Genomic DNA, 22,184 nt, shown 5'->3' on the forward strand with positions numbered 1-22,184 from the left:
ATATATTAATTCTTGAAATACACGCTACCAAAGCTCACTGAAGAAGAAATAGATAGACCTGAACAGACCTATTAAAGAAACTGAATTTATGATTTAAAAACTTTCCCACAAAGAAAAACTCCAGGCTCAGACAGTATTCACTAATGAATTCTACCGAGCATTTAAAGGAAAAAATCATAATTCTATGCCAACTCTTCCAGAAAACTGAAGAAGAGGGAATACTTCCCAACTCACTTTATGAAGGCCAACATTACTGATACCCAAATCAGATAAAGATGTTACAAGAAAACCACAGAATGGTATCACGGATATAGACATAAAAAGTATCTGTAACATTTTAGTAAATGTTTAGACCAAACAATATATACCTTATGACCAAGTAGGATCTATCTCAGGATAGAAAGTTAGAGACTTCAACATCCTCTTCTTAATAGTTGATAGAATAAGACAGAAAATCAGCAAGGATATAGAAAACTTGAATACCTCAACCAACTAAACATCTATAGAACAGTCCACCCCACACAGGAGAATACACATTCTTTTCAAACAAACATGAAACATTCTCCAGAGACCAGGCTCTAGGCAAATTTTAAAAGGGGACTCAATTTTAAAACACTGTAATCATACAAACTATTCTCTTCAACTACAATATAATTAAATTAGAAATCAGCGCTGGAGAGAAATTTGAAAAACCCACAAATACATACTTAGAAACATTTTTTCCCAAATAACCCATGGTTCAAAGAGGAACCACAGGGAAATTACAAAATATTTTAAACTGAGTGTAAACAAACACAACATGTCAAAATTTCTGTAATGTAGCTAAAGTACTGCTTGGAGACAAATCTATAGCTTTAAATACATATATTTGAAAAGAAAGACTTTAATCCAATAACCCAAGATTCCACTTTAAGAAACTAGAAAATATAGCAAACTAAACACAAAGTAACCAAGGAAGGAAATAAAGTTTAGAGCAGAAATCAGTGAAATAGAAAACAAATAATGAGAAAAAAATTAATAAAAGCCGAATTCACAGAGACAGAAAGTACAATGGTAGTTTCTATGGGCTGGGGGAAGGAGAGAATGGGGAGTTTTTAAATGAGTACAGAGTTCTAATTTTGCAAGATAAAAAGAGTCCTAGAGACGGGTTGTTCAACAATGTGAATGTACTTAACATTACTGAACTCTACACTTAAAAAATGGTTAAGATACAACAAGGACCTACTGTATAGCACTGGGAACTATATTCAATATCTCATAATAACCTATAATGGAAAAGAATCTGAAAAAGAATAGATACATATATATTTGTGTATAACTGAATCACTTTGCTGTACACCTGCAACTAACACAATATTGTGATCAACGACATTTCCATTAAAAATAAATAAATAATAAAGTTTAAAAAATGGTTAGGATAGAAAATTTTGTTACGTATATTTTACCACAATTTAAAAAAATCATGTGAAATGAAAGCAATCAGGGACTTCCCTGGTGGCACAGTGGTTAAGAATCCTCCTGCCAATGCAGGGGACACGGGTTCGATCACCAGTCCGGGAAGATCCCACATGCTGCGAAGCAATGAATCCCATGCCCCACAGCTACTGAACCTACACCCTAGAGCCTGCAAGCCACAACTACTGAGCCCACGCACCACAACTACTGAAGCCTGTGCACTCTAGGGCCTGAGTGCCATAACTACTGAGGCCATGTGCTGCAAATACTGAAGCCTGTGCACCTAGAGCCTGTGCTCTGCAACAGAAGCCACTGCAATGAGAAGCCCCGCACACCTCAAGGAAGAGTAGTCCCTGCTCGCTGCAACTAGAGAAAGCCCGCATGCAGCAATGAAGACCCAACACAGCCAAAAATAAAAAAGCAAGCAACCAGCTACAAATGACTACATTTTATAGGATTCCATTTATATAAAATGATTTAATAAAAGCTAATTGTTGATAAAAATAAAATAAAAAAATAAAATGTCTAGTAAAGGCAAATCATAGAGATACAAAGCAGATTAGTGGTTGTCTGGGGCTGTGAGTGGAAACAGGCATTGACTGTAAAAATGCACGAAGGATCTTTCAGGGATGATGGAAATGTTCTAAAACTGGATTGTGGTGATAGGTGCACAACCCTATACATTTGCTAAAAACCATGAATTATACTCTTAAAATGGGTGAATTTTATACTTTATATGCCAATAAAGCTGTTTTTTTTTAAAGCACATAGTCACAAAAGTAATAGAAGAAAATAAAGTAGGAAAGGCCTTGAAGTAAAGGAGGTTTTTTAAACTGACCTGAAATCCAGAAGCCATGAAGAAAAGATGGGTAAATTTGGCTACCCAAAACAAAATAAAAGAGCAAATAACCAAAAAAATCTGACAACTATGCATGGCAAATTATACTATAAGCTAAATCAAAAGACAAACTGGGAGAAAATATTTACAATATATACGACAAAAGACTAATCTTCCTATAAACAGCTCCTAGAAATCAATAACAACAATCCAAAAGGGAAATAGGCAAAGGATTATGAACTGCTAGTTCACAGAAAATGAAATAAAAACAACTCCAAAATCATATGAAAATATGTTCAACCAAACTGATAATGAGGGAAATACAAAGTAAGACTGTCCTGAGATACTTTTCATTTATTAGAATGGCAAAAATCTAAGTCTGAAAACACACAATGCTGGCGAGACTATAGGAAAACGTCACTCTCACTTTTTTGTGGGGGTGGGGGAGAATAATGTAAATATATTACCTATTTAAACTATTCATTAAAAACCAGGAAGAGGGGGACCTCCCTGGTGGCGCAGTGGTTAAGAATCCGCCTGCCAATGCAGGGGACATGGGTTCAAGCCCTGGTCCAGGAAGATCCCACAAGCCGTGGAGCAACTAGGCCCATGCATCACAACTACTGAGCCTACGTGCCACAACTACCGAAGCCCACGCACCTAGAGCCCGTGCTGAAGCCACCGCAATGAGAAGCTTGCGCACTGCAACAAAGAATAGCCCCGGCTCGCCACAACTAGAGAAAGCCTGTATGCAGCAATGAAGACCCAACACAGCCATTAATCAATCAATCAATTAATTAATTAATTTTAAAAAAACGGAAGAGGGAGTCCATGAACTTATTTTAACTACCTTGTCTTTCTGAGTCACTTGACACTTGATTAACTTTCTTCTAACTCCCTCATCCCTTGGTTTCTATGTCACCGACCTCAGACCCTGACCTCTTCTCTGGCATCCCATTAAATACAAGTGTTCTAGCAGTCCAACCTTTGCCCTTTTCTCTTTCCATTCTGCATGCAATCTTGTCTATTCATGGTTTCAATTACAACATATATGCTGATGACACCCAAATCTCTTCTCCATACCAGACCAATTATATCCAATTGGTATGTATATCCAATTACTTACTAAAAATCACCTAGATGTTAAACAGACACCTTAAATTCAACACATCCAGAGCTGAACTCAATCCTTTTCCTCAAATCTCTTCCTCCTCCCACATTCTCTTGGTGATTAGTATCACCATCCACCCAAGTCCTCTAAATTTTATCTCCCCAACATTTCTCACATCCATCCCATTGGCTTTATTTCTATGACTATTGCCTTACTTCACGTCTCATCTCCTCTTACACAGACTACTGAAACAATCTGAGAGTCCTACCTCTAGACTTGTATCCTTCTAATTCATCCACCTATATATAATTATTGTTCGCAAAGTGAAAATAAAATTATTGAGGTGTCTGCTCAGAAACTTCTCTCAGGGCTTCCCTGGTGGCACAGTGGTTGAGAGTCCGCCTGCCAATGCAGGGGACATGGGTTCGTGCCCCGGTCTGGGAAGATCCCACATGCCGTGGAGCGGCTAGGCCCCTGAGCCATGGCCGCTGAGCCTGCGCTCTGCAGCGCAAGAGGCCACAACAGTGAGAGGCCCGCGTACCGCAAAAAAAAAAAAAAAAAAAAAACTTCTCTCACTACCTATAGGATAAATTCTGAACCTCCGAGTATACAGGGCCTTCCATGATCTGGCTCTTGCTATCTTCTCCACTCCTATTTCTTGCTACAAGTGATATTCTAGGCTCAAACCATAATTTAGCTTGTAATGCAGAATATCATAGTCCTTAACAATGCTACTACATGTAGCAATAACTGCATAACCAATCAAAACTAAAAGTTACATATTCTTAATAAGTCTAGATGATTAAAATAAAAAGTTAGGTTCCCTGTCTTAGTAAGACAATCATCAGCTTCTAGCAGTTCCAACTTAAGAGACTCATTCCGCGTTTTTGACAGTTTCCTATCCCTGAGGACTCCTATAGCAAGAGAAATAAGACCACCAGAAGCAGTATGCTTTTGGTGGCAGAGCCTACTTGAGGGCTCAATTAGCCCTAGAGCTTTCTATCATAAAGGTCCATGGGGACCTTGATTGGTCCAACATTCACAGAGTAAACATGTTCACTATATTGATGATATCACAGTGACTAGACTGGGTGGTTGAAGCTCATGACCTAGACACCTTGGTAAACACATATGTGGCCAGAGCGTGAGAAATAAATCCCACAGAAATTCCTATCCCCATGAAAATTCTTGGGGTTCAGTGGTCCCAGTCATGTTAAGATATCCCTTCCAAGATGAAGAACAAGTTGCTGCATCTGGTTCCTGTTACTACCAAGAAACTTAAAGCCTAGTGGACCTCTTTGGATTTTGGAGGCAACATATACCTCATGTGGGTGTGCTACTCCAATGTATTGACCTAGTAAACCAATTCTGATCCAGTTTTGAGGAGGGCTGTGCAACAGGTCCAAGCTCCCATCAAGCTGTTCTATCACTTGGACCATAACACCCAGCAGATCTCATGGTAACTGAAATACCTGTAACAGATGGAGAGCCTCTGGCAGTCCTCTATGGGTGAACAACAGCACAGGTCTTTGAATTTGGGGGCAAAGCTATGCTATCCTTTGGAGAACTATTCTCCTCCTCTGTAACAGCTTCTAGCTAGCTGCTGAATTCTAGAAGAGACTAAACACTAGACCATGGATCACCAAGTTACCATATAACCTGAACTCCTCAGCATGAACTGGATGCTGCCAGATCCACCAAGCCATAAAGTTGGGCATTCACAGCAGTACTCCATCATCCACTGTAAGTAGTATATACAAGATTGGGCTCAAGCAGGTCCTGAAGACACAAGTAAGTTGTATGAGACACAAGTGACTCAGATACTCATGGCTCCTACTCATGCTACATTGCTTCTTCTCTCTCAGCTTACACCTCTCGCCTCATGGGGAGTTCCCTATGACCAGCTGACTAAAGAAGACTTTAGGCCTGATGTTTAGATGATGGTTCTACATGAACCATCTAGCACCAACTGAAAGTAGACAGCTGTGCCATGACATCCCCATTCAGGGTTCACCATAAAGGATTATGATGAAGGGAAATCCTCCCATGGGCAGAACTTCAAGTGATACAATAATTGTTTGCTTTTCCTGGAAGGAGAGATGGCCACAGGTGTGGATTTACACTGATTCAAGAGTGACCAGCAATTTGGCTGGATGGCCAGGGACTTGGAAGATATATCACTGGAAAGTTAGAGACAAGAGGTTTGCGGAAAAGGTATGTGGATGGAGCTTTCCAAGTAGGTACATAGAATGTGAAGATATTTGTGTCCCACCAAAGAATTACCCCAGCAGAAGAATATCTTAATAATCAGGTGGATAAAATTACCTGTTTTGTGGATGTCAGCGGCCTCTTTCCCTAGCCATCCATGTCTTACCCAATGGACTCATGATCAAAGTGGCTGTAGCAGCCAAGATGAAGGTTAGCAATGTGGACTTTCACTCACCAAGACCAGTTTGGTTCTAGCCAATGATGAGTGCCTAGACTGCCAACTGCAAAGACCAACAATGCCACCATTCCTGATACTGGATCATTTCCAGCATGGAAGGGGCAGCAATTTCTTCTATCTAGAATAGACTCTGTATATGGATCTGTCTTCCTTGTCCTCAGTATTTCTGTCAAAACCACCATTCATGAACTTACAGAATGCCTTATTCCGCATCATGGTATTCCATACAACACTGATTCTGACCAGGGAACTTATAGGTAATTAAAGCACAACAGTGGGCACATGGTCATGAATTTCACTGGTCTTACTGTGTCCTCCATCATCTTAAGTGGCTGGCCTGAAAGAACAGTGGAACAGTAGGCATTATCAATTTATTGTCTCTCAGCACCAAATCCATCCTTCTTTGTGTTACCAGGCTGAGCCTATAAACAAGGGCACCTTTTCCAGTTGGCTCAATGATGTTAGGTTTTATTAATAAAGGGACTGCAGGGCCACAGCAAGGTGATAGAGAGTGGGAGGGGCTTCTCTTCCCATGGAGTGTTTTTATTTCACCCAGTAGCTAGTGGATCTGTGTACTGGAGGTCTCTTATTACTCACTTCAGAGACCATCACAGACTGACTCCTGCCCACACACACTCTGGCAAATTTCTCAACCTCCCAGCGGGCCACTTCTAAGGTCCAGCTCCAGCTCACTGCTCTGGCAAATGTCATTGCAAGTCCCTGTGACAGCCACACCCTCTCCAAAGAGGTCTACATCTCCGGTTAAGAAGGGGTGAAGGGGGTTGGAGGGAGGTATTTTGCTAGTTCTTTCTTCGTTCACTCCCTTATCCTAGAAGGTAATAACTGTTTTCTGCATACGCTATTTCTGAACACCTTAGGAGTCCTCTTTTACACATTTTAGTGGTTGAGCATCTTTGCCAGTTAACAATTCTTTGTATTTAATTTTTCCCTGTTCAATTACTGGTGTTGTTTCTATCTTCTGAGTGATACAAATGGCCTTTTGAAGACAGCTACAGTACCAGCCAGACAGCAGCAACACTTTGTTGGGCTGGGATAATGTCTAATGTCCTCCAGTATGTGGTATATGCTCTTAATCAGCAACCAATATCTTCTGTAAGTAGGATTCACTAGTCCAGAATTAAAGGGTGGGAATGGAAGTGACTCCTCCCACTACTAATAATCTGCTAGTGAAATTTCTGCTTCCCAGCCTCATAGTTTTGGCTGTTGGTTTAGAAGTTTTCATTCCTGGGAATTCCCTGGTGGTCCAGTGGTTAGGACTTGGCGCTTTCACTGCCATGGCCCGGATTCAATCCCTGTTCGGGGAATTAAGATCCCACAAGCTGCCCAGCGCAGCCAAAAAACAGAAGTTTTCACTCCTAAAGGAGATTTCCTTCCACCAGGAGACACAGTGGTTCCATTAAACTGGAAGTTGAGTCTGCCCCCTTGCCACTTTGGGATACTCATGCCAGTGAACCAAAATGCAGGGAATGGGGTGGTTATTTACTGGCAAAGGGGATTGACCCTGACCATCAGAGAAAAACAGAGGTTTGTTACTACATAATGAGGGAAGTGAATATATAGGAATATAAAGAATCCTCTGAGGCCTTTCTTAGTACTTCCATGTCTTACAATAAAAGTTAGTGAAAACTATAACAATCCAGTTCAGGCAGGACTCCTCATGACATTACCCTTTAATAATCACGGTTTGGGTAAGGCAAGAAACTATGACCAACTTAGGATCCTGCTGAGAGCAAAAGGAATGTGGAATGGTTAAGAAGAAAGATGACAGCTACAACCATGTAGCCAATTACAGAAACAAAGGAAAGCTGCATATTAGACAGAAGTATAATCTTGCTTTTATGTTTATTTGAAAAGTGAAATATGATTAAAAGAGGTGTGTATAAATGCTGAGTTGACAAAGGACAGACTATAATAGTTTTGAAAACTACAGTAGTTTTGCCAAATTGGCTTAGCTAGAACTAGGCTTCCCCAAACCCCCCTCCATGTATGGTTCTGAATTAGATTTAGCAAAGAGAAAGCTGCCCAAGACCTAGAAGGTGAAAGAGTAGCAGCAGCTGCTATTATGCTGAAGGTCACTGTGGTTAGACATGGTGAGAGACAGACATTAAAGGCCTGGCAGAATCCAGTTTGTCCTCGCATTCCCCTGCTCCACATCCAGAAACGAGCTGTAGAGGCAACAGCCTTCCACAGACTTCATCTACTCTCCTTTGGTGTGATTCCACTCCATCAGCCAGATGTGGAATCTAGCCCCAGATTCCATGGCAAGCTTCCGTCTACCCACAACAGTGCTACAGAAGAACTGGTGACATTCTGTTTCTGCATCTCTGTTTTAGACTCCTGACTCATCCAGCTTCTCCTACAATTGTATAAAATCTTATTCCTATAATAAATCCCTTAATTCTAAAATATTCATAGTGGTTCTGCTTCCCAGACTAAACCCTGAATGATAAGCCAAATTTTTCAGACAAAGCATTCTATCCCCATGAACATATTCTGTGTTTGGATACTCTACCTCACCTCCTTCCTTGAAGTCAGAAAAGACAACTCTTTTTTTTTTTCTTTTTGTCTACACTGCATGGCATGCAGGGTCTTAGTTCCCCAACCAGGGTTCCAACCTGTGCCCCCAGCAGTGGAAGCACAAAGTCTTAAACCACTGGACTGCCAGGGAAGCCTCAAAAGACAACTCTTTTGAAGAAGAGTTATGGTCATAATTTCTGCTTAAGTGGAATTTGTCTTTATTGTTGGAGGCTTGTGCCATCTGGCATGAGAATAAATAATCATGCTTGTCTGTATGTCCATGGAGAGAATACTATGGGGGAAAAAAAAACCTAAAAAATATGAAGTATCTAAGAACCATAACAAGTAAATGCCTTATCCTTACTATGGCACTGTATTCTAGATTTGCTCAAAGTTATACAGGATGAAGAATGATTTTTGGATGCTCAAGAAGAATATATTCGAGGACAGTAAGCGCAGTTTTTAACATAATTTTACTTGTGATTTCCTTGTGTATATAACAGAGACTGATGTTTCTACATTGAAACTTGGCAATTTATTACTGAATTTTTATACCCTGCCAGTGATAAAGAGTTTCCTGATCCTAAACAAGACCAGATTAGTTTTCAATAATCAAAAAAAGTAATGGATCTCTCCTCTGTACTGTATATACCTCCTATTCGCAGCACACTTACTCATATTAGGTCCAAGCCTAGGAAGAATCTAGGCTTCTATGTGCTTCACCAGAGGGCCAATTCATTAAAAAAAAAAGTTACCAAAGATATCCGGAATTCAATCAGGTATCACTACAATAGCCATTAAGAGTTAAGTGAACAGGACTTCCCTGGTGGCTCAGTGGTTAAGAATCCGCCTGCCAATGCAGGGGACACAGGTTCGAGCCCTGGTCTGGGAAGATCCCACATGCTGCAGAGCAACTGAGTCCGTGCGCCACAACTACTGAGTCTGCGCTCTAGAGCCACTGAGCCACAACTACTGAAGCCTGCATACCTAGAGCTTATGCTCTGCAACAAGAGAAGCCACTGCAGTGAGAAGCCTGCGCACCACAACAAAGAGAAGCCCCGGCTCGCCACAACTAGAGAAAGCCCGCGTGCAGCAACGAAGACCCAATGCAGCCATAAAAAATAAATAAATAAATTTATTTTTTAAAAAAAAGAGTTAAGTGAGGGACTTCCCTTGTGGCCCAGTGGGTAAGACTCTGCACACCCAATGCAGGGGGCCAGGGTTCAATGCCTGGTTGGGGAAGTAGATCCCACATGCATGCCACAGCTAAGAGTCCACATGCCACAACAAAGACCCTGTGTGCCAAAATGAAGACCCAGCACAGCCAAAATAAAAAATAATAATAAGTAAAAAAAAAAAAAAGAAGAGTTAAGGGATCCTAAGAGACTGAAAAACATAAAAAGAGGGACTTCCCTGGCGGTCCAGTGGTTAAGACTCAGCGCTTCTACTGCAGGGGGCAGGGGTTTGATCTCTGGTCAGGGAACTAAGATCCCACATGCTGTGAGGCACAGCCAAAATATTAAAAAATAAATAAATAAATAAAAAGAAAGGATCGTGCCAAGTCCTAGGGTCTTCAGATTTACGTAGGAAAACATACAGATAATTAAAATCCAAAGAAATGCAAAATTCAATCAAGTAATGCAAAAGGCCTAAGGAGGAGCTAATAAAGCAAATTCTGTCAAAGTCAGATTAGTCCCATCAGGGCTCAAACATGAATCTAGTCACATGCTGGCCAATATCCTCTGATCATTAAGAATTCTCAGCAAGCAGAGAATTACACATGAAAATAATATAAAAATTACTTGGCATGACATACTTATTTAGTGAATAAGCATCTTTTCACTCCAGGAAAATTCATAATTAAGAACAGAAATGCTTAAAGGAGATTATGTATAGTATTAATACTTTTATGTTAAGGGTACTGTGCATATTTGGTATCTTAAGTTTTTGTAAGTTTTGTAAGTTTTTCTTAAGTTTTGTAAAATTTAAGAGAATTTGGAATATAAAAGTAATAGGTCAGGTTTGTAATTCCAATTTAAAATGTACAATCAATTGTAGATTTATTATTTTAATCAGAAAGCTTACTATTTATACCTTATATTCAAATGTTGAAACATTTAGGAGAACCTAAGCTCCAGATTTATAAAAATTATATAAGTATGCAGTGGTGTTTGTTGAATAATCGATGTTCTTAAAAAGGAACTTCTTTAAATTTATAAGTTAAATTTAACGTTTTTAAGATGTCTGTTTATAAATTAGCCCAAATATTCAAAGGCCCTTAAAAGTGATTGTTAAAATTTGCTAGACCTGGGAATTCCCTGGCGGTCCAATCTGGCGGTCCAGTGGTTAGGACTTGGCGCTTTCACTGCCGAGAGCCCGGGTCCAATTCCTGGTTAGGGAACTAAGATCCCACCAACTGCTAGATTTTAAATAGGATAAGATTTGAAAACTGATTCTGAAAGGTTTAAGAACTTTGTTTTAAAATTTTAGGTTTTACAAATCGAATATTATGTTTTTAAATATAAGAATTCTAAACAGGCTTTTCTGCACACAAAGGTTACCTCAATGGGCATCAAGAAACTAACCTACAACCAGAGGTGTGCTGGAGCCAACCTGCTAAATTTTCAGGAATCTTGCAAGCTGGTTGTTAAACACAGTGTTATTAAAAATTAGTACAATTAAATTACTTAAAAAACAAAGTCAATAAATACTCTAAATCAGTTTCTAACTATTTTACTACATTTTACTATTATCTGTGTTCTTGAGATTATTTTTTAAATTTTACCTGTAAGGTGGAAATTACAGTTGCATGCTACCACATTTCTTCCTAATTCCACATTCAGTGATGTCATGTTAGCAGCTTGAAATCAACCATGTTGGAAGTATTCACCACAGAAACAGGCAAACTACAAATCAGGGTTTCATGGATTAAGAAAAGCCTCAGGAACACTGTGCTCTGACACTACAGTAAAAGAGCCACACTGCAAAGGGGAGAAGACAAATAGACTAGTACATAACAGCTAAAAGGCCTTTAGAGATCACCTAATAGTCTAGGGCGGTCCACAAAGACTCAAATAGTAAAAGGGGAGTTCTGAAGACAGTTAAGTACACAAAGTTTGAATAGAACAATGTTCATATACACAGTGAAATGAAACAGGCAGGAAGAGTAAACTGGGACAAGACTGAAACAGTGAGAAACGGCAGACTGTAAAATGACTGGGACTTACTTCAAATGCCATTCTAAGGGGTTTGGACTTAACCTACAAGGCAATGGGATCTACTGAAGGTTGGAGGGCAGGAGAGAAGACATTAATCTTGCAACAGTGTATTGGATGCCATGAAAGTAGTGAAACACTTTAATTTTGAAAACTGTGAAGGAGACAAAAATAAAAATTACATACCGTAAACAAAAGTCTTGAGTAAGGTCTTAAAAATCAATTAAAACTTACAGCTCAAAAGAATACATACTCTGTGATTCCATTTCTATCAAATGCAAACCAGGGACTTCCCTAGTGGTCCAGTGGCTAAGACTCCACGCTCCCAATGCAGAGGGCCCGGGTTCGGTTCCTAGTCGGGGAACTAGATCCCACATGCCACAACTAAAGATCCCTCATGCCGCAACTAAAGATCCCACATGCCGCAATGAAGATCCCATGTGCAGCAACTAAGACCCAGTGCAGCTAGCTAAATAAATAAAATATTTTTTTAAAAAAAAGCAAACCCGTCTATATTGACAAAAAAGCAAATCAGTGGTTGCCAAGTGCTAAAGAAATGAACTACAAAGGGATCTTGTGGGTGACAGAAATGTTCTGTATCTTGATTGTAATGGGTGTATATAATTGTTTGTTTGTTTGTTTTTGGCCACGCCACACAGCTTGTGGGATCTCAGTTCCCAGACCAGGGATCAAACCCAGACCCCACCCAGTGGAAGTGCGGAATCCTAACCACTGGACCACCAGGGAATTCCCCTGGATGGAGTTTACTGTACTAAAGTATTCCTCTATGAACCTGACAGGAAAAAAAAATTACAACTCAAATTAATCAGACATTTGATGAAATTTCTAGTTTCCCTCTTTTCATCTAATTAGCTCTTGGTACCTACAGTCAGTATCAATTTTTTCCCCCAGATATTATGTGCAGGTAAAACCTCATTTCTAACTTTCCCTCATCCCATCCCCATGCTATCCAATCCTTCACATCCCCTCTTAACAATCTCTGGGAGGTTGCTCATTTTCTCCACTTGTATAATGGGAATAACATTATCTACCTCACAGGTATATAAGGCATTTCACACATAGCAAGAGCTCAAAATAGCTACTGTTTTGCCTTAGTCATTATCTACATATTTATGCTCCTTGAAGGCAGAATCTGTCTTATCTATCTTCGCATTTCTCTCATTGTACCTAGCACAGGGTACAATAAACAGTAGGCCCAAAAGAAGAGTTTCTTCAAAGCAATGTCTCTGCACCTAGAAATTCAGATATGGATGAAAAAAAAACACTATACAAGTGAGAATCTGAAACGTTTTGTGCACTTTGGGGAAAAAATGATCAATTATGACTGAAGGAATTAGCAAACATGTCTAAGAAGAGGTCTGAAGGGGAGTAAGGGGAAGTTGTATATCTTCTTCCCTAAATGGTAAATATAAATAGTGCATAATAGAAGTCCAAGAGAAAAACCTTTAATAGTGACATCAAGACAATTCTTAACAGCAAAACACTGTAAAAAGGTCCGAGGCAAGCAAAAGTGGGCTCCACAGACACACTTGGTGTAGAAGACAAAAAGGAGCAGCTTTTTCCAATGACTAAATAATTACAACAGTATTCCCAGTACCATTTGGAATATGATCTGTAAGTTCAAGACGGAGTAAGATTTAAGGACAAAATCAGGAGATGGAAGTTTCAGGATCCCGGTACCACTAATACTGGGAGGTATACCCGAGGATCCTGAGGTATACCTTAATGCTAAGCGGACTCAAGGACAAGGGGAGTAAACGTTTCAACTCTGAACTCGGAGGTGGTTCAAGGAAGTCAGGACAGCCCGCTGAGACCGAGCTGTACTAGAAGGGTTGTAACGGGCTCAAAGTAGCCAAACGGCTTTTGTGGGGCCTTACAACCGCCTTCCCGAGCATCCCAGAGTAGCGGTGAACTGCTAAACCTAGCTACTGGAATCCATCGGAAGTCGCTGCGACTGGAGAAATCACGAGTTTGCCGCCTTACTAAGCCTAAAACAATAAGCAACCCCAACTCCCACTTATAAAGAGCCCTACGGTTTCCACTTGCTTCCCTGCCACACAGAGGGCAATGGAACGTGAAGACCAGGCTTCCCGCTCCGCCCCTAGAAGGCCCCGTATCAGCCAGCGGCTAAAAATATGGGGCGGATAAAGCTACCTCTGGACACAGACCCCACAAAGAGATGGAATAATCCAGGCGTCAGACCCGCTCCGGCCCTCACACTGGGGCCCAGAGGTCCGCGGGGCACCGCAGTGGCAGCGTCGAAGGGACAGAGGGAACAGTGGGCGGCCAACCTCACCTGCCGCTTGTTCATCCGCCGCACATCGTCCAAAAAATCTAGAGACAGCATGGCGGGGCCGGCGAGGGGACACGGGCAGAAGAGACGGCGAGATGTGACCGGCAGGAGGAACGGCTGGCGCACGGTCCAAGATCTCACTGGACAGAACCTCAGGCTGCCCGCACTTCCGCTTCCGGGGCGGAACCGGGGCGGAACCGGCGCGGCTCCGCCCCTTCGCCGGGGCGAGCAGACAAAGGGTCTCGCGACCGTCCTAATGCAGCCTCCTCGCCTGACCTCGCTGTAGGAGGGCTCTCGTACCCCTAACCTCGTCTGCTGAGAAGAGAATGAAGCCCACTTCCCGCTCTCAGCCCCGTGGCCCCACACGGAGGCCGCCACTAGGGGTTAGATAGGAGGCCGCCCTGCAACTTCCAGAAGGCGGGCCCTGGTGCACGCCTGGCCAATAGGGAAACGTGTTTCTGGAGTCTGCGGGCAGAAAAGGCCCCTGAGCGGCCGGCGCGGGGCCCCTGAGCGGCCCCGGTCGTGGGTCTGGGTGTGGCCCTGGATGTTCCGACAGGCCTTGCTTCCTCTGTTGCGGCCGGTCTCCTGCGCTACGGGAAACTGACGGGTGAGTTGTTTAAATAAGTGCTGTTGGGTAAGGGCGGAGGATGTGACTTTCAAAGCACTGCCTGACACTTTCAGGCGTTTAACAAACTCGTGGCTGGAGAGAAAACAACCCGGTAGGATTAGAAAACTACCAAACCATATAACCGTGTGATGAGACCACCAGTAGGGCGGCTTGTGAGGTAGTCCCTTCCTCCCCGAAATTGACCTTGCTAACAGGATCTGATTGTCTACTAGAAGAAAACCTCCTGGTTTTGTTACCTCGGGCACCATAATGTGATCCTGTTATCGCTGACTTCTGTCTCTATACAGCTCTTCCTTGACTTACCTCCCAATAAACCCATGGTAAATTGAAAATACCATAAGTCAAAAATGCATTCAATACGCCTAATCTACTGAACATCGTAGTTTGGCCTAGCCTACCTTAAGCAAGTAGAGCACACACTAGCCTACGGTTGGGCAAAATCATCTGACGCAAACCGTTTTTTGTTTTAATTTTTTTGCCGCACTGCTGAGCATGTGGAACTTGCCGGACCAGGAACCGAACCCGTGCCCCCTGCAGTGGAAGTGTGGAGTCTTAACCACTGGACCACCGGGGAAGTCCTACACAAGTGTATTTTATAATAAAGTGTTGAATATCTCATGTAATTTATTGACTACTGTACTGAAAGTGAAAGACAATGGTGGTGTGGCTACAAAAGGTTGTAAGTATACTGGTTGTTTGCCATCTGTGCTCATGTGGCTGACTGGGAGCTGTGGCTTGCTGCTGCTGCCCACCATCAGAAGAGAGTATCATACTGGGAAAAGAAGTACAGTTTCTAGTGAATGCTTATCACTTTCACCATGGTTAAAGTAATACAAAAATTGTAACACACCTAACACACACCTAGGACAAGAAAACCAGAACTGGTCTCTGGCTATTATTTCTATCTTTTTCAAAATATTGATTATCTCACACCAGGGGAAGCTGAGTGAGAAAATATCACTGGAACTCTTTGTACTATCCTTGCAATTCTTTTTTTTTTTTTTTTTTTTTTGCGGTACGTGGGCCTCTCACTGTTGTGGCCTCTCCTGTTGCAGAGCACAGGCTCCGGACGCGCAGGCTCAGCGGCCATGGCTCACGGGCCCAGCCGCTCTGCGGCATGTGGGATCTTCCCAGACCGAGGCACGAACCCATGTCCCCTGCATCGGTAGGTGGACTGTCAACCACTGCGCCACCAGGGAAGCCCTATCCTTGCAATTCTTTAAATTGAAAATTATTTCACAATAAAAAGGTAAGTATATTTGAGGATGGTTATAATAAAAAAGACAGTTTTTATTATGAGTTTGGGGGAGGATGGAACACTGGTGGTGGGTATGTAAAATGGTGCAGCCACTTTAGAAAATAGAGCAGTTCCTCAAAAGGTTAAACATATTAACTATATTACTGTAGTTACTATCTTGACCATATTAACCAGCAATTCCACTCCAAGGTATATATCTAAGAGGACGAAAAACATATGTCCACACAAAAACTTGCACATGAATGTTCATGAGAGCATAATTCATAATAACCAAAAAGCGCAAGTAACCCAAATATTCATCAACTGATGAAGGGATGAACAAAATATGGTATATCCATACAATGGAATATTATTTAGCAACAAAAAGAAATACTACAACACAGATGAACCTTTAAAACATTAGGTTCTTAAAACATTTCTTCTTAATGAGAGAAGCTAGTCACAAAAGACCATGAATTATATGATGCCATTTATGTAAGATGTCCAGAATAGGCAAATCCATAAAGACAGAAAGCAGTGGTTGCCTAGGGCTGGGAGCGTTGGGAGAAATGGGAAGTGATATTAATGGGTATAGGGTTTCTTTTTCTGTGAGGTGTTGAAAATGTTCTAAAATTGATTGTGGTGATAACTGTACAACCCTATGAATATACAAAAAAAACACTGAATTGGCACTTTAAATTGGTGAGCTGTATGGGATGTGAATTATATCACAATAAAGCTGTAACAAAAAAAGAAAAAGAACCATTGATTTCTTGTTTGTTGTTAAATTCCCAGTGGCAAATGTACAACCTGACAAGTATTGGGCACCCAACAAATATTTGCTGAATTTAAAATACATGTGTGTGTTGGGGGGGGTGAGGTATCCCTAACTGTTGCCCATAGGTAACCCACACTTACTGAGTTGAAATATGAATTCCTGATTTCTCCAAATTAGGAAGGCCTGTGGAGGAAAATACACATAAACTCTGTGAGGGCAGGGACCTTTTCCACCCTTCTACCCCCAGCTTTCTTAACAGTACCTGACTCTTTTCTCCATACTCATATAAATACATGAGTACATTCTCACCATAAAAGATTAAAACATGACAGGCAACCTAGCCACTCCACTGCTGGGTATATACCCAAAAGAATTGACAGCAGCGTCTTGAAGAGGTTTTTGTACACCCATGTTCATAGTAGCATTATTCACAATACCCAAAATGTGGAAGCAACCCAAGTGTCCCTCAATGGATGAATGAATAAACAAGTGTGGTATAAACATCCTATGGAATATTATTCAGCCTTAAAAAGGAATGAAGTCCTGACATATGCTACCACATGGATGAACCTTGACGATGTTATGCTAATTGAAATAAGCCAGATACAAAGGAACAAATAATGTCTGATTCCACTTATATGAGGTACCCAGGGTAGTCAGATTCATGGAGACAGAAAGAAAAACAGTGGTTAAGGGGTTAGGGAGATGAGATGGGGAGTTACTATTTAAGGGATACAGAGTTTCATTTTTTCAAGATAGAAAAGTTCTGGAGATTGGCTGCACAGCAATGTGAATGCACTTAACACTGCTAAACTCTACACTTAAAAACAGGTAAGACGGGCTTCCCTGGTGGCGCAGTGGTTAAGAATCCACTTGCCAGTGCATGGGACACGGGTTCAAGCCCTGGTCCAGGAAGATCCCACAGGCCACGGAGCAGCTAAGCCTGTGCACCGCAACTACTGAGCCTAAGTTCTAGAGTGGGTGAGCCACAACTACTGAGCCTGCGTGCCACAACTACTAAAGCCCACACGCCTAGAGCCCGTGCCCTGCAACGAGAAGCCACCACAATGAGAAGCCCATGCACTGCAACGAAGAGTAGCCCCCACTCACCGCAACTAAAGAAAGCCCGTGCAGCAATGAGGACCCAACGCAGCCAATAAATAAATGTTCCTTAAAAAAAAAAAAAAGATAAGCATATATAGAGTATAATGTGATGGTTCCCTTTGCTCTCCTAGCCTCTCCCCTCTCTAGACTGATCACCACTACACACTTTTTCCTTCTAGTGCTTTTTTCCTATGTACTTAAAATTTACGCTCACTTTTTAACATAAATGGGATCACACTGTACATTTCCTTTTAGTTTTTGCTCTCCTTTCTCTTTTTCCCTTCAATGAGTCCTCTAGTCATGTAACTGCAATTTTCTCCCAATCTACCAGCACTTTTCCAACATGAAGTCCCTGAACCAGTGATCTATCAAGTTATCTACAGGATATTTTAGTGGGATGAGAAGCTTTTATTCACATCTACTTCATAAATTTTAAATGTCAGATTAATCATGATTTTCTCAAATCATGTAACATCTCAATAGTCGTTTCACTCTTAAAGTTTAGGTTGCTCTATAGTTTGTCTCAGCTAATAATGTTCAGTTGATATGATGCAGTTAATCTAAACTAATGTATTTTTTCATAATATGTGTTATTGTTTATGTGTTAAATTTCATTGTGTTACATTTTATTTTCAATTCACAAAAGTGGATCATTAATTCAAATCAGTTAGTTGAAAGTTAAATCAGGACGCTGAATACTTTCAAACTCAGAAAAAAGTTGTAACTGAAACATTGCCCAGGAATACAGTGTAAATACATATACTGGATGAATCTGACTGTGCAGGGGCTGGGTAATCCACAAGTGTAATGAATTATGATGAACAGCTGAAAAAGAAAAGTGCTAATTATGGGACTTCCCTGGTGGTGCAGTGGTTAAGAATCCACCTGCCAATGCAGGGTATGCAGGTTTGATCCCTGGTCCGGAAAGATCCCACACGCGCAGAGCAATTAAACCTATGCGCCGCAACTGCTGAGCCTGCGCTCTAGAGCCACTGAGCCACAACTACTGAGCCCTCGTGCCACAACTACTGAAGCCTGTGCACCTAGAGCTGGTGCTCCACAAGAGAAGCCACCACAATGAGAAGCCCATGCACCGAAATGAAGTATAGCCCCCATTTGCCGCAACTAAAGAAAGCCTGTGTGCAGCAACGAAGACCCAACGCAGCCAAAAAAAAAACCATTCTGTAATGACCTAAACAGGAAAAGAATCTAAAAAAGAGTAGAGGGACTTCCTTGGTGGTCTAGTGGGTAAGACTCCATGCTCCCAGTGGAGGGGGCCCAGGTTCGATCCCTGGTAGGGGAACTAGATCCTGCATGCATGCCACAACTAAGAGTCTGCATGCTGCAACCAAGATCCTGCATGCCACAACTAAGACTCAATGCAGCATAAATAAATAAATAAATATTTTAAAATGTATACATTAAAAAATTTAATAAATAATAATAAATTAATAAATATTAATAAAAATAAATATAAATTAATAAATAAATAAGAGTAGATATATGTATATGTATAACTGATTCACCTTGCTGTACACCTGAAACTAACACAGCATTGTAAATCAACTATATGTCAACAAAAATTTTTTTTAAATAAATAAATAAACTGGTAGTCTACTTGCCCCTGGTTCCTAGTACACTACATATGTTTCATTATATAGATTATGAAACTTGGTCAAATAGTGTCATAAAGTCAATGAAGTTTTAGTGCCATTTTTTAAAAAGCACAGTGGCCAATCCGATAAATCAAAAATATTTTTTTCTAGAGGAAGAAAAACCCACAAAATAATGCTTCCTAATGTAACTTTGATAAGAGTTCTTCCCAAAGATAAGAGAAGGGATCAAAAATATAAAGCTATCGGGCTTCCCTGGTGGCGCAGTGGTTGAGAGTCCACCTGCCGATGCAGGGGACACGGGTTCGTGCCCCTGTCCAGGAAGATCCCACATGCCGCGGAGCGGCTGGGCCTGTGAGCCATGGCCGCTGAGCCTGCACGTCCGGAGCCTGTGCTCCTCAACGGGAGAGGCCACAATAGTGAGAGGCCCGCATACCGCAAAAATAAATAAATAAATAAAAAATTTTATATATATATATATATATATATATATATATATATATAGCTATCCTTTAAAGTTACACTTTTTGTAGCCAAAACAGTGACAGGTCACATTCCGGCCAAAAAGCTTTTAAAGTCAGTCATAGTGTTAATGATTAATAGCTCAGTAAGAAAGCTAAATAAGATTTTGGAAAAATCCCTTTATCAAAAGATACTGTTGAAAAAAAAGATACTGTTGGACATTGCATAATATCAGTGGCCCATGAAGTAGGCAAACACATGGTCTGGAGTTGTCTAGGGCTGCTGGAGAAGTCGTCCAACCATGCTGGGTCCTGGAAACCTATCACACCACTTTCCCCTCATTTTCATTGATCTGATGATTAGTTATCTATTTCTGTATAAGAAATTACCCCAAAACATAGCGACTTAAAAGAAGAAACATTATCTCACAGTTTTTGTGCGTCAGAAATTTGGAGCTCCCTGGTGGTTAAGGTTCAAGGTCTCTCATAAAGTTATAGTCAAGCTGTGCAGAGGGGCTGCAGTCTCATCTGAAGGCTTAACTGAGGGAGGATCTGCTTCCAAGCTCACTCATGTAGTTGTTGGTAGGTCTTGGTTATTCCTGGGCTGTTGGACTGAAGCCTCAGTTCCTACTTGGCTGTTGCTCATAGGTCTCCCTCAGTTTTATGTGGACCTCTCTTTTGGCAGCTTATAACATGGCAGCTAACTTCTATCAGAGTGAATGGTCCAAGAGAGAAAAGAACAGGATCAAGCCTAGGATAACCAACTCATCCTGATTTTCCCATAACTGTCTGGGTTTTTGCACTGAAATTTCTGCATCCCAGAAAATCCCTCAGTTCCAGGTAAATCAGGATGGTTGGTTACCCCATCAAGACAAAAGTTGCAGTCTTTTTTTATAGCCTAATTTCTGAAATGACATATCATCATTTCTTTCATAGTCTATTCATGAGAAATGAGTCTGGTACAGACTGAGAAGGAGGAGATTAAGTTCCACCTTTTGAAGGGAGGAGTATCAAAGAATTTGTAGGCATATTTCTAAAACCACCACATTTGGAGTCCAGTTTCATGGGAAAAGAAAGTATTAAAGAGAGACTCAACTTACTACCTTACTTCCTATCCAACTTATCCACTTCCATAAACATTCCTTCTTCCTCATTTCTTCCTCTTATCAGTGAAAGAGGAAGGCCTCTTTCTAAAGCTAATCCCTTGTCTAAAGCTAATCCTTCCACCTGCTCAAAGCTTCTCTCTTCCACCTCCTCAGGACCTTTTCCCCTTAATCATCCTTTCTCTCCCTTAATTTCTTTCCCTCAGTATGCTCTTCTCCCAGCATATTTGATCACATTCAAATTTTCTTTCAAAATGTTTATGCTGAGTGCTTTATTGAGGTACAATTTACATACAATAAAATGCATAAATAATATGCATACAGCTTGATTAATTTCAACAAATATACATATCCATTTAACCATCATTTACATCTTTCTTCAATTCACTGAGAGCTCATTCTTGGCCCCATCCTGCGGCTAAAAGTCATAAAATAACTGATTGAAACCTCGAGGTCCATTAGGTCCCCTTTTCCAACTTGCCTCCTATCTCTCTGGCTTGTCATTCTCAGCCTCCATCATGGACTCTTTCGCTCACTCCTTTTTTTTTGGCTGTACCATGCAGCGTGCGGGATCTTAGTTCCCTGACCAGGGATTGAATCCGTGCCCCCTGCATTGGGAGCGTGGAGTCTTAACCACTGGACCGCCAGGGAAGTCCCATAGCTCGCTCCTTAAATGGTGAAATCCCGCACCATCTTCTCACCCTACACTGCCTCTGAGTGATCTTATCTGTTCTCATGACTTCAACTATCTTCTCTATGCATTCAACTCTCCAATATCTACAGCTCTGATCTCCTCCTGGAGGTCAGGCCATTATATCAACTACCTCTAGACAGCTCCACTTGGATGTCCAGCAGACACCTCAAATTCACTATGTCCAAATGTCTCCATCCTCACTATTCTCCATAAAACAGCTATTCTCCATAAAAATCTTTCAGTAGATCCTCCTGACTTGTGGGATAAGTTTCTTCCTTTTACGTTCCAAATCTCCACAGAGGCACCACCCAATCACAGAAACAAGAAATCAGACAGTGGTGGTCCAGTGGCCAAGACTCTGCGCTCCCAATGCAGGGGGCCTGTGTTCGATCCCTGGTCAGGGAACTAGATCTCACATGCCTCACCTAAGAGTTTGCATGCCGCAGCTAAAGATCCCACATGCCACAACTAAAAGATCCCGCATGCCAATGAAGCTCCCTCACCCGGTAACGAAGATCCTGGGTGCCTCAAGTAAGACGTGGCGCAGCCAAATAAATAAATATTTTTTAAAAAATAAAAAAGATCACAGTTTTCATTTAAAAAAAAAAAAGAAATTGGATTGTGATTCTTGATTCTTCCCTCTCCCTCA

General features: G+C 41.3%; 1 protein-coding gene across 3 annotated transcripts in view; it reads right to left on the reverse strand.

Moving 5' to 3' along the window:
- The window catches only part of SEC11A (SEC11 homolog A, signal peptidase complex subunit), a 50,738-nt gene extending 36,535 nt beyond the window's left edge, over positions 1-14,203 (reverse strand). For all 3 annotated transcript variants that reach the window (XM_082841550.1, XM_082841548.1, XM_082841549.1), the window contains exon 1: positions 13,921-14,203. Coding sequence is in view for 2 of the 3 variants with exons in the window: in XM_082841548.1 (XP_082697674.1) it covers positions 13,921-13,971 (51 nt within the window). In the remaining variant the exon portion in view is untranslated. The remainder of the gene's footprint in view (positions 1-13,920) is intronic.
- Between the last annotated feature and the right edge of the window lie 7,981 nt (positions 14,204-22,184).

This window comes from Leucopleurus acutus, assembly GCF_964270905.1.
Source record: "Leucopleurus acutus genome assembly, chromosome: 1".
In the NCBI taxonomy this organism is placed as follows: Eukaryota; Metazoa; Chordata; class Mammalia; order Artiodactyla; family Delphinidae; genus Leucopleurus; species Leucopleurus acutus.